The 13,228-nt window shown below is 43.9% G+C and overlaps 1 protein-coding gene across 1 annotated transcript; it reads left to right on the top strand.

Annotated features, from left to right (window-relative positions):
* The first annotated feature begins 4,870 nt into the window (after nucleotides 1-4,870).
* On the top strand, nucleotides 4,871-6,903 carry LOC138794025 (olfactory receptor 6N2-like). Its single transcript, XM_069972790.1, has 2 exons — nucleotides 4,871-4,891; nucleotides 5,938-6,903. The coding sequence occupies exons 1-2, from the start codon at nucleotides 4,871-4,873 to the stop codon at nucleotides 6,901-6,903; spliced, it is 987 nt and encodes a 328-aa protein (XP_069828891.1).
* The last annotated feature ends 6,325 nt before the right edge of the window (nucleotides 6,904-13,228 follow it).

Here is a 13,228-nt window from a genome sequence, read left to right as displayed (position 1 = left end):
GCTGGGGCTTACATCAGGGGACAGGACTGTGGAGGTAATCTCTCCATAGCTGTAACCCCTCTCTCCCCGGACAGAGAGCGCTGCATGTATGTGCCCACATGTGTCCTGCTCATTCCTTCATGCTCCCTGCAGTCTCTGTCCGCCCTTGTGTTTCCCATCCTCTCCATTACTGTACAGTAAGTTATAATATCACATATTCTGCTGTATCTGAATGTTGTTTCATCTGTTCTACATGTTATTCAGAACAATAAATCATTATGTTTGGGGTGTGGAACCAATTGTCTGCATTTCTATGATTTCTTATACTTTCTTGTACTATCTATATTTGTGAGCATCCTCCAAGGTGACCAAAGTGTAGAGAGATCTCAGTAACAACCCAGGACATATTTCATCCTATGTTTCCCCCAGGCCAGAAGTGTCATAAGGGCCAGAAGCTCTATTGCAATTGCAAACAGTATCAATGCCAAAGCAGTGTAATAAGATAGTCGGAAAATTGCATCTAGCGCTACCAAATAGAACTCGTATATAAATCCTTACTTACGCTAACTTTTGATTCTTCCTGGTGGCGAGTGTTGTAACCTCAGGGGAAGGCGTTAGTAACGCTGAAACGCGTTGGAGAAAGTTTGGTCCTCACCACACTCCGTAACTAACTCTGTGACGTCACAGTGAACTCTTACCGGAACACTAGCTGGTTGAGATTACGCCACCGGCTGGGGCGCACTCCCAGCGTGGATAACTTACATTTACTGGAACCCGAATCTGGAGGTTACAACACTCGCCCCAGGAAGAATCAAAAGTTAGCGTAAGTAAGGATTTATATACGAGTTCTATTTAGTAGCGCTAGATGCAATTTTCTGACACATTTTTTACCAGTTTTTGCGGGGAACTACGGGTACCCCCCCCCTCCCCCGCATCTAAAGCAGTATACCAATTGCCAGACTGATACAGCGCCGTGTAAAATATACATACAGTATTTATCACACTAAGAAAATATAGTGATGTATAACATACAGTAATTCCTAAGACTTCATCTATCTAGTTCAGCCTATCACCCTAAGGTGTTGATCCAGAAAGATGAGACAAAATTCCTTCCTGGCACCAAATCTGGAATCAGAAAAAAAACCCTCTGGATCAGAGACCCATCTCCAGAGTGTAGACACCCAACCCTTTAGTATATTTGCCCTGTAGAAATGAATCCACGCCTCTACCAAGCTCTTGATGTGAGACGACTTCCTTTGAGCTCCATAGTCTCAATGCTCTTACAGTAAAGAATCCCCTTGATCTAGAAACCTTCCCTAATCTAGATGTTGAGTGTGTCCTATTGTCGTTGATAAAAGTCTAAGTATACGTAGATCACGGGAGAAGTCTTTGTGGTGACCACCGCTATATTTATACATAGTTTGTCAAACACTTGATTCTGATATCTATTCACTATAAGAGACTTCTTTTAATTTCACTCGGTGGCTATTGTAGTAATGTCGATATATTTATATATTTTAACGTTACATTTTCTTGCTACTGGGGAAATATAGGTTTCTCTGGGGATTATTCCCTTATGGTGTAAAAAGTCATTCTGCCAAAGGGGACCATTGTCTCAGCCATTACACCTGATATATAACCACAGAAATAAAAGCCCAACTGGATTTGCCACTTGAAGGCGCACCAGTCTTAAAAGTTTATGTCCCAGCTCACTTTCACTCATGGTTACTGGGAGAGTTGTACGATTTTGTACTATCGGGGCTCCCCAGAGTGGTCCAAGATGTGGGATCCTATGTAGCGGCATGTGAGATGTTTGCTCAGGCCAGAGAACCCAGGACTTGCCCTGCCGGTGACTTTTCCCTTTGCTGGCACACAAATGACCTTTCTGTCTCCCAAGATAAAACGTTATTTTGGGTGGGGGTGGACTGTTTTAGTAAAATATTTCATTGGAAAAAATTGCCGCACTCAAAGACTGACTACTTTTAGTTGACACGAGCTATAACTTTTCTTGAAGCAATAGACAGATTTCAGCCAGATTCTAGTATGTTTTTAGTGCAACTTAGACCACGCCTTTTTAGCATAGGCCACACCTCTTTTTCATACCCAACGGAAAAGTGTCTATAAAGTGTCAAAAATGCATAATAAACTTTTTTGGCTCGAATTCTAGCAGAGATAGTATATGTGGGCCATCTGGGCTATTGTGTCTGATCAGGGGTGCAATTTGTGTCATATTTCTGGAGGGCTCTATATAAGGCCCTGGGTATTACCTCATAATACTTATGCAGCAGCACAGTCAAATGATAGAGGACCTGAAGGCTCCTTGTTAGTGCACGCCTCATCTGCCGAGGACCACAGCTGTTCAAATGTTAGTAAAAGTACACTGCTAAAAATAATAAAGGGAACACTGATGGTGCGTTTACACGGAACAATTATCAAATATCACATTTGAACGATAATCGGCCCATGGAAACACAGCGAACGATCAAGCGACCAGCAAGAAATTGTTCATTTTGATCTTTCAACAGGTTCTCAAATCATCATTGGTCGTTCGCTAAAAATTCGCAGATCGCTTCGTGTAAACAGTCTTTCAAAGATTCACCCTATGTGTGAAATGGGCTTAAGCGATCTTAAAAACGATCGCAATAACGATTTTTCTAACTATTTATTCATCTAAATGTTGATCGTTATAAAAACCAGAGCGTTGCTTCAAAATCGTTAAACGATCATTTGGGCGAATTATCGCTTCGTGTAAACGGACCATTAAACAACACAATATAACTCCAAGTAAATCAAACTTCTGTGAAATTAAACTGTCCACTTAGGAAGCAGCACTGACTGACAATCAATTACACCTGCTGTTGTGGAAATGGAATGGACAAGAGGTGGAAATTATTGGCAATTAGCAATACACACTCAATAAATGAGGGTTCTGCAGGTGGGGACCACAGACCACTTTTCACTGCATAGGCTTTCTGGCTGATGTTTTGGTCACTTTTGAATGTTGGTGGTGCTTTCACACTTGTGGTAGCATGAGACAGACTCTACAACCTAAGGGGTTAAAGCCACGTGGAGGCCACACACAATACTCAGCCTCAGTGACATTACAGCAAAGTTGGATCAGCCTGGAGTGTGTTTTTGCACTGTAATTTTGTGTCTCACTCCAAATCCAGGCCGCCATTGGATAATAAAAGTTCCATTGATGATGTTTGTGTGATTTTGTTGTCGGTTCATTCAGCTTTGTACAGAACAAAGTTCGGAGCACAAAATAAACCAGGCTATCACCCAAAAGTTTAAGGGCTCGCTGCAAATTCAGACGCTGCTATAGGGTGAATGGGGCTGTGTAGAACAATAATAGTGATTATAGGGGTCGGCTGTGATTTTCAGAAAGAGAGGTAAATGTCCCTTTTCCTCCTCCTCTATGGCTGCGGCAGATGGCATGTCCCCAATGTCAGGGGGCGGGCTCCTCTGCAGTCCAGTCCCCCCACGTCTTCTTACCCATCCATGCTCCTGCCGATGCATGCATCACTGCCTCCTAGGGTGTGTACACTCAGGCTTCGGCATGTGATGCAGTTATTGTCCTAAAACAACTTTTAAACTTGCAGCCCTGTGTCAAATTGGCGTGGCCTCGAGTGTCTATGCCCTAATCTTGCACCACCTCTCCATCCCTCCTCCCCACCCTCTTCATCAATAGGAATGGCCCTGGCATAATTTCTTCTATTCCTCACTTGTCTGAACACTGCACAGGTGCCTTAACGATCCAGCCCATGTGCGGTGCTCACATAGGTGATGAACAGTAGAAAGCCTGCCTGGTGCATTCCTAATGATGAAGAGGACGGGGAGGAGGGACGGTGCAAGCCTAATGCACAGACTCTTTAGGCTACACCAATTTGACACAGGGCTGCAAGTTTAAAAGTTGTTTTTTAGGACAATAACTGCATCACCTGCCGAACGGACCCCAGGACAGATCTTGGATTAAAAGCCGCTATCCGAAGGTACAAGGGGTTTGGAGAGGGCAGATTGTGGGTACAGAGTCAATTTAACAATATACAATGCAGTTTCCAGGCAGAGCCCTGTGGGCCACCCTGTTTGCACCCTCGGGCTCCTGGACTGTCAAGCCCAGACATTAAGGCTATGTTCACACTACGTAAAACAACGGCCGTAGTTCTCACCGCAAAACTACGGCCGTTGTTTTGAGGTTTATAAACTTGGCTGCAATATATACATACTACGGTCGTACAATGCACACTAGGTATCAGACAACGGCCGTTGTTTATACAGCCCCGTTAAAAAAATGAACGTGTCAATTATGTCCGGCCGGTAATGCTCCAACAACGGCCGTGGAATTCAATGCGGCCGTAGTTTCAGGCGTACGTGTCCGGCCGGGTGAAAACAACGGCCATTAATTTACGCTGTGTGAACATAGCCTAATATGTTATGAATAAATTAAGCAAGTATTGTATATGGCAGCAAAGCAAACATTACTGTTATGATCTTTTCAATAGAGATTCCACTGGGGACCCTTCTAGTCACTTCTATTCACTGTAAGTTAATTTTAGGATCAGTCACCAAAGTTTGATTAATCCCCAAGAAGAAACATATGAGACGTATAGTTATTATTACCGCAAACAACAAGGTGAGCGCCATTAAAGGAGATGCAGATGTTACACAATATCAACACATGGTGTAATAATTCCTTAGAGGTTTATAACCACAATTAATGTATTATAAGAGGATATAAATAGGAATGTAAGAAGCCGAGAGGACGCTCCTCAAGAGAGTGAGAACATCTCAATATGACATTCTCCAGATCCAGCATGGGAAGAATCCAGTAGTCGCGTACAAGGCTCAATATTGCTTGAGTTTTTATTTTTTATGACTTTTTTTTTCTACTATGGGAACCAATCTGTACAAGGTAAGTGTCACCCATGATAACCAATGTGGACTCATCCAACTTTTTTGCCAATAGGAGACAATACTCCATGTATTGTATTCCCTTTAGATGTAGAGGCCCTCTTTATAAGAATTTTATAGACAAATCAGTGTTGTTTCTCCATGGGGGTAGACCACCAGGGCCAAAACCTGAAATGGTGCCCCCTTCCAAGTGGCCCATCACCCCCTCCCCAATTAAAAAAGTAAGTTGTGTGTTCAGAAAATCTGCAGCTTGTACTTGTAAGTGCATATACATAATCCAGCTCCACCATGCATCACCCTAGTCAGGCACTTCCTTTCATCCTTGGGGAGGACAAGACAAAAAAAGTTTCCAGTTCCACCAGTGTGTAACCAATTCTTCAATCTTTATGACTTCTCCAAGATTAAAGCAGCTGACATACACAAGAGTCACTGCATCGTGACTACTCCTGGTGATCTTATTCAGGGTCAAACTACCATGACATCTTGTGCTCCATATAAAGGGGCAATGATCACTTGTAATGTAGTGATGTTTGACCTGTGTGTTAAGCCATCCTAATGATCACTGAGAACAGAATTTAAGAAATTGTTACAAATTTATTGAAAATTAAAAGCTAAAATGCTCCATTGACATAAGTATTCAGAGCCTTTACTTTACTTTAAGTAGTTAAAGCACCTTTGGGAGTTCTCAGTGCTTACAGCTTCTGATCTTCTTGGGTATGATGTCAAAAGGTTTACACACCTGTGTAGTTGCCTTGGCTGAGTAGGGTCATCCTCTTCTTAAAAGGTAAATTAAATAGTAGCCAGCACGGATCGCTCTGTGGGAGCTACTGATCGCATCCTGGGGCACCTGATACTGTGCCAGGAAGGGGTTAAAAAACAGTTCTCAATGTGGCTGCAAGGCAGCCTTTAAATACAGAACAAAGGGAATGGCTATGAGGGCCCCAGGAAAATAAAGAAACTAATCTCACCTGTGGGCTATAACAGCCCCCTTCCCATGTATCATACAACTCTCTGTTCACATATTCCTATTTGATTCTTTTGAACCAGGTGGATGAGGATTATCATCAAGCAGCAGTTTCTCCCAATCGGACCATTACTCCTGTAACCGAATTCATCATCTTTGGCTTCCCGAGTCTTCAGCAGTATCAGCTTCTGCTCTTCTGTGTGTTCCTCCTCATATACCTGTTCACCATCACTGGGAATGGAAGCATCTTCTCCTTGGTGATACTTGTCCGCCGGCTGCATACTCCTATGTATTTCTTTGTCGGCAATTTGTCTTTCCTTGATTTGAGCTACGCAACGGTGACCATCCCCAAGATGTTGGCCAAGTTCTCCATGGACCTTGACACCATTTCTTATATGGCCTGCTTAGCTCAGATGTATATTTTTGAGTCTTTGGCAGCAGTAGAATGTTTACTTCTGGTGGTAATGGCTTATGACCGATATGTCGCCATATGTTCTCCTCTACATTACCCGACCATCATGACCAAGAGACGATACCTACTGTTAATGGCTATGACATGGTCCTGTGGTTTTATCCTTGTACTGCCATTCCTAATCTCAGCCTTGAATTTACAATTTTGTGGCCCTAATATCATCCATCATTATTACTGTGACCATCCACCATTGCTGCAGTTGGCCTGTACTGACACCTCCATAAATGTAGCGGTCGGCTCCACCATTGGGGCTTGCATTCTTCTTATAACATTTACTCTAATTGTAATTTCTTACATTAAAATCATATTAGCCATCCTCAAAATTAATTCCAGAGAAGGACGTATGAAGACGTTCTCCACATGCGGCTCACACTTTGCGGTGGTCAGTATCTTCTACTTACCACTTATATTCATGTATGTCCGGCCAAAGGCTTCCTACTCCTCCGATGTGGACTCTCTGGTGGCCCTGCTATACACAGTATTAACACCTATGATGAATCCGGTTATATACAGCCTCAGGAACAAGGACATTATAGAGGCTTTCAAGAAGAAAATCCACTTTGCAACCAAAGAATAGAATATAAAATACCAAGTTACTGATGTCAGCACTGAGGTCATTGTTGAGGGACGATTCTTCTTTCTCTCATTCTCGTGTTTATCACTCAACCATAGTTCACATCCACAATGTACAGATTAGCAGATAACGGCCATAATATAATTTACTACAGTTCTAGATTTTTACAGACAAGTAATATGAGGCCCATAGAAGTCTCTGTATATCTCTGACTTCTTCCAGTTGCATACAGTACATATGTATCCACAGTTAAGAAAACATGTAAAGGCCATCAAAACACCATGACTGTCAGCAACCATCGTGATCTGACAAGGATGGCTGCTGTCTCGTAACAACGATCGCTGTGATTGGATAGTCAATTCTGATCACAGCATTGCAGGCGGAATCCAGAATTGGTGCTGTTTGAGGCAGCATATAACATTATTGAGCATTACAGTGACATGACGATGGTTCCACCTACACAATTGCCATGATCCACCAACCGGCCAATCTTGGATGAAGCGAGCAATCTAAAATAAGGATTCCAACTTTGACGCCTCATAGTTTGCAACCACGATCGGAGCGGGTATCTTTCCTTGTGCCCCCTATGTAGTATGGCTTGGTAGCGTGCCTCTAGATCATTGGTGGCCTAGTGTGCTCTGCATGGCAATTCAGCCAAGAGAAGTGCCCTGTGTGAGGCGTCTGGAACCCCTCAGTCATTGCAGGTTCTGCCTCCTGTGTGCTGATCAGTGAGTAATCATTGATCAACTATTTGTGGATGCAGGAGGGTTTTTATTTTTGCATTTTTTTTTTTATAATTGGGGATTCTTGTTTGTGGCTCCAGAAACTGGCGAGCTCTGTGTGGCAGATGGTCCTCTATTTGTGATCTGCCTCTGATTGCTGGCTGATTTTTTAGGGTGCGGGAGTTTTTCTTTTTCTTGTACCAATGCTGTGCCCAGACCTGCAGTAGTGCCCTGTGTGACTGGTCGTCTGCGTCTGGCTGCTGCTGCTCCCATCTCTCTCCTCTTCTCAGCTTTCTTTGGGTGCTGGAGGGATGTTTTCTTTCAAATTTTTTCCTATATTTTCCAGTCTGTGCCACCAGCACCTGCCTATTTCTGCGTTCTTGTGACTGAATCATTTGAATGTAGCACTGCCATATTAAATGAATCTAAGTAAAAAGTGACAAAAATTGCGCAATTATATTCACCTGGTACTGACCAGACGTAGGCCTGCACCTGCTTGTGCAAATGATAAATTGGGCGTTAATCCCAGATTATGCGAATTTTTGGGTGAATACTCAAAACAGGCAGGTTAAAAAAAAAGTTGCATCTAAAAAAGAAATTGCCTGTCGAATACTGGTTCATAAATAGAACTAAGACCAGAAAAAGATTGAAAATCCAATTATTCGCCAAAATTAGGCACAAAGCCCTTGATAAATTTCCCCCTTTTTCTTTTTTTTCTGTGTGTGGCCCCCCACCACTGATCACCGATCCGTGACACAAATCACTAACCGCTCATCTTTGGTGCAGGAATTTTTTTTCTACTTATTTTTTTCTTCTCACAAGTAAAGGCCTAAAAAAAATCACACAGTACACGAATAAAGTAAAAATTAAATACACATGTGTAAAGTACTAGACACATCTATGAAAAAATGCTGTAATCAAAGCAAGGCCCCAAAATACACAAGGTGGTCCTTTACTTCTGCAGTCTGAGTGTAATGGTGCGTTTACACACAGAGATTTATCTGACAGATTTTTGAAGCCAAAGCCAGGAACAGACTATAAACAGCGTGCAGGTCATAAAGGAAAGACTGAGATTCCCTGTCTTTTCAAGTCCATTCCTGACTTTGGCTTCCAAAATTAATGAGATAAATCTACCTGTGTAAACGCACCATCACACAGGAAGCCCACTGGGACCCATATGGGACACTTCTAAAATCTACTTGAATTAGAGTAATAAATATTGAGTTACATTTTTCAGTTATAATCTGTTGGATTATAAATGGATTATAATTTTAAAAAATTGCACAAAAACTTAAAACTATTTTTGAAATGGGCTGTTTTTTAAGGGTTTCTAACATACAGCTCTTTCGAATCCATTTTAGAACTGAACTGGTCCCTAATAAAGTTTATTTTGGAAATTTTCTCGTTTAATAATTTTTATTGAAGATTTTTTTTAAGCAATATAAAGATATTACAAACTTAGTAACATGTGATAAAATATTCACGTTATGAGATATAACAAGTATTCCTGAGATCATTTGAGCTATAAGAAATATGTCCCAATTTTAGGACTAGAAACAGAAATTCAAAAAAGTTCAACTAGTCATCCGGCAACGTCCATAGTTGACCACTTGCGTCGATTCTACACAATCCAATGTGGAAAGATTTGCTGTAAAACTTTTACACCTTCCGACATCTTAGAAAAAGTAAAAAGATGTCGAAAGTTGCCAACATAAAGTAGACAAATTGTAAAAGTAATTTTTTTTTTTTTACAAGCAGAGCATTTAGAATTTTGCAATTTTTTCCAACTTTCCATAAATATTTAGATTTTTTCCTACAATAAAAAGTTTAATACATCGATGCAAATTTACCACTATAAAGTACAATATGTCGTGAAATCTCAGAGTCACTTGGATAAGTTCAAGTATCAAAGTTTTTACAAATTAGACAAGTGAGACAGGTCAGATTTGGGCCTTGGACCTTAAAGTGGTACTCTGGCATTTTCTTTCACTTCCTAATCAACTGGTGTCAGAAGGTATATAGATTTCTAATTTACTTCTATTTAAACATCTTTCAGCATTTATCAGCTGCTGTATGTCCTGCAGGAAGTGGTGTATTCTTTTCAGTCTAACACTGTTAAATATGTGTTAGTTTTACAATAAACAATATTATATATAAAATATGAAAAAGGGGTTACTATTTTCTACAAACACTGGGTTAGAAGAGAGATTTTTTTATGAGGAATTGCTTCTGCTCTGGACAGTTCCTGACATGGACAGAGGTGGCAGCAGAGAGCACTGTGCCAGACTGGAAAGAATACACCACTTCCTGCAGGACATACAGCAGATGATAAGTACTGGAAGACTGGAGGTTTTTAAAAAGAGGTAAATTACAAGTGTGTATAACTTTCTGGCACCAGTTGATTTAAAAAGAAACAACATTTTTGTTGGAGTACCCTTTTATCACTGCTACATCCCATAGTCCTGGGGATAGGAGCATTATACAGGACCCTCTGCTCCGGAGATCACTGCTACACCCCATAGTCCTGGAGATAGGAGCATTATACAGGACCCTCTGCTCCGGAGATCACTGCTACAGCCCATAGTCCTGGGGATAGGACCATTATACAGGACCCCCTGCTCAGGAGATCACTGCTACTGCCCATAGTCCTGGGGATAGGACCATTATACAGGACCCTCTGCTCCGGAGATCACTGCTACACTCCATAGTCCAGGGGATAGGAGCATTATACAGGACTCTCTGCTCCAGAGATCACTGCTACACCCCATAGTCCTGGGGATAGGAGCATTATACAGGACCCTCTGCTCCGGAGATCCCTACTACGCCCCATAGTCCTGGGGATAGGAGCATTATACAGGACCCTCTGCTCCGGAGATCACTGCTACACCCTATAGTCCTGGGGATAGGAGCATTATACAGGACCCTCTGCTCCGGAGATCACTGCTACACCCCATAGTCCTGGGGATAGGAATATTATACAGGACCCTCTGCTCCGGAGATCACTACTACACCCCATAGTCCTTGGGATAGGAGCGATATACAGGACCCTCTGCTCTGGAGATCACTGCTGCCCCCCATAGACCTGGGGATAGGAGCATTATACAGGACCCTCTGCTCCGGAGATCACTGCTACACCTCATAGTCCTGGGGATAGGAGCATTATACAGGACCCTCTGCTCCGGAGATCACTGCTACACCCCATAGTCCTGGGGATAGGAGCATTATACAGGACCCTCTGCTCCGGAGATCACTGCTACACCCCATAGTCCTGGGGATAGGAATATTATACAGGACCCTCTGCTCCGGAGATCCCTGCTACAGCCCATAGTCCTGGGGATAGGAGCATTATACAGGACCCTCTGCTCCGGAGATCACTGCTACACCCCATAGTCCTGGGGATAGGAGCATTATACAGGACCCTCTGCTCCGGAGATCACTGCTACCCCCCATAGTCCTGGGGATAGGAGCATTATACAGGACCCTCTGCTCCGGAGATCACTGCTACACCCCATAGTCCTGGGGATAGGAGCATTATACAGGACCCTCTGCTCCGGAGATCACCGCTACACCTCATAGTCCTGGGGATAGGAGCATTATACAGGACCCTCTGCTCCGGAGATCACCGCTATACCCCATAGTCCTGGGGATAGGAGCATTATACAGGACCCTCTGCTCCGGAGATCACTGCTACACCCCATAGTCCTGGGGATAGGAGCATTATACAGGACCCTCTGCTCCGGAGATCACCGCTACACCTCATAGTCCTGGGGATAGGAGCATTATACAGGACCCTCTGCTCCGGAGATCACTGCTACTGCCCATAGTCCTGGGGATAGGAGCATTATACAGGACCCTCTGCTCCGGAGATCACTGCTACACCCCATAGTCCTGGGGATAGGAGCATTATACAGGACCCTCTGCTCCGGAGATCACTGCTACACCCCATAGTCCTGGGGATAGGAGCATTATACAGGACCCTCTGCTCCGGAGATCACTGCTACACCCCATAGTCCTGGGAATAGGAGCATTAAACAGGCAGTGGCGTAGCGACCGCGCTCGCAGCGGTCGCCGCCGCGACCGGGCCGCTACCAAGAGGGGCCCGCGAGGCCCCCCCTTGCCACTGCACTGCCCCCCCTCCTACTCCCTCTTGTGACTGCAAGCAATGTTTTGCTTGTGATCACAAGAGGCAAGCTGGGATCGGTCGGCTGTCTTGTGGCCCCCCGGGAGCTCTGTGCGTGCCGGGGAAAGTACTTTCGGCGCAGGGAGCATCATGGTGAAAAGAAACATATCCCACGAAGCTCCGCCCCTCCATGGGAAGCCCCGCCCCTGCCGCAGGAAGCCCGCCAGCCGTGTGACTAGGGGGCTAGAGAAATCATTCAGGTAAGTATAGATTTTTTATGTTTTAAAGGGGATGAAGAGGGGTGTAGTGGTATGATGATGGAGGAACAAGAGGAGGATGGGGGGTGTAGTGGTATGATGATGATGGAACAAGAGGATGATGGGGATGTAGTGGTATGATGAAGGAACAAGAGGATGATGAGGGGGGTGTAGTGGTATGATGAAGGAACAAGAGGATGATGAGGGGTGTAGTGGTATGATGATGATAGAACAAAAGGATATTGGGGGTGTAGTGGTATGATGGAACAAGAGGAGGATGGAGATGTAGTGGTATGATGATGATGATGATGGAACAAGAGGATGATGAGGGGTGTAGTGATATGATGATGGAACAAGAGGATGATGGGGGGTGTAGTGATATGATGATGATGGAACAAGAGGATGATGAGGGGTGCAGTGGTATGATGATGATGATGGAGCAAGAGGATGATGGGGGTGTAGTGGTATGATGATGATGGAACAAGAGGAGGATGAGGGGTGCAGTGGTATGATGATAATGGAACAATAGGATGATGAGGGGTGCAGTGGTATGATGATGATGATGGAACAAGAGGATGATGGGGTGTAGTAGTATGATGATGAAGGAACAAGAGGATGATGAGGGGTGTAGTGGTATGATGATGAAGGAACAAGAGGATGATGGGAGGTGTAGTGGTATGATGATTGGGGGTGTAGTGGTATGATGATGATGGAACAAGAGGATGATGGGGGGTGTAGTGGTATGATGATAAAGGAACAAGAGGATGAAGGGGGGGTGTAGTGGTATGATGATGAAAGGGCAGGAGGATGAAGGGGTAGTAGTATTATGATGGAGGTGTTTGTAGTATGATGATGGAGGGGCAGGAGGAGGGGACAACATGGGGGGCATCTGTAAGGGGGATAAAATGGGGGGCATCTATAATAGGGACAACACAGGGGGCCATCTATAAGGGGGAAACATTGGTGGGTCATCTATATGGTGGACTACACAGGGGGTGTATACAATAGGGGGATATGTACTATAAGGCTGATCACATAGTGTCAGGGCTACCTACTAAATGAGGGTGTAAAGGGGACAGTACAGATGTGCAATGTGTAGAGAGATGAGGATGGTGTCAGTGTGAGGAGCCTAATATGTTTCTCTGGCAGATTATGTGGATTCGTGTTTCGGAGAAGTTCTCATAATGGCCCAGGACAGATGGAGAAGATGAAAAGGGAAGAACTCCGAT

This window comes from Dendropsophus ebraccatus, chromosome 5, assembly GCF_027789765.1.
Source record: "Dendropsophus ebraccatus isolate aDenEbr1 chromosome 5, aDenEbr1.pat, whole genome shotgun sequence".
NCBI classification, from domain to species: Eukaryota; Metazoa; Chordata; class Amphibia; order Anura; family Hylidae; genus Dendropsophus; species Dendropsophus ebraccatus.
The sequence above is the reverse complement of the archived record's forward strand: the minus strand, read 5'-3'. Positions and strand labels throughout refer to the sequence as shown.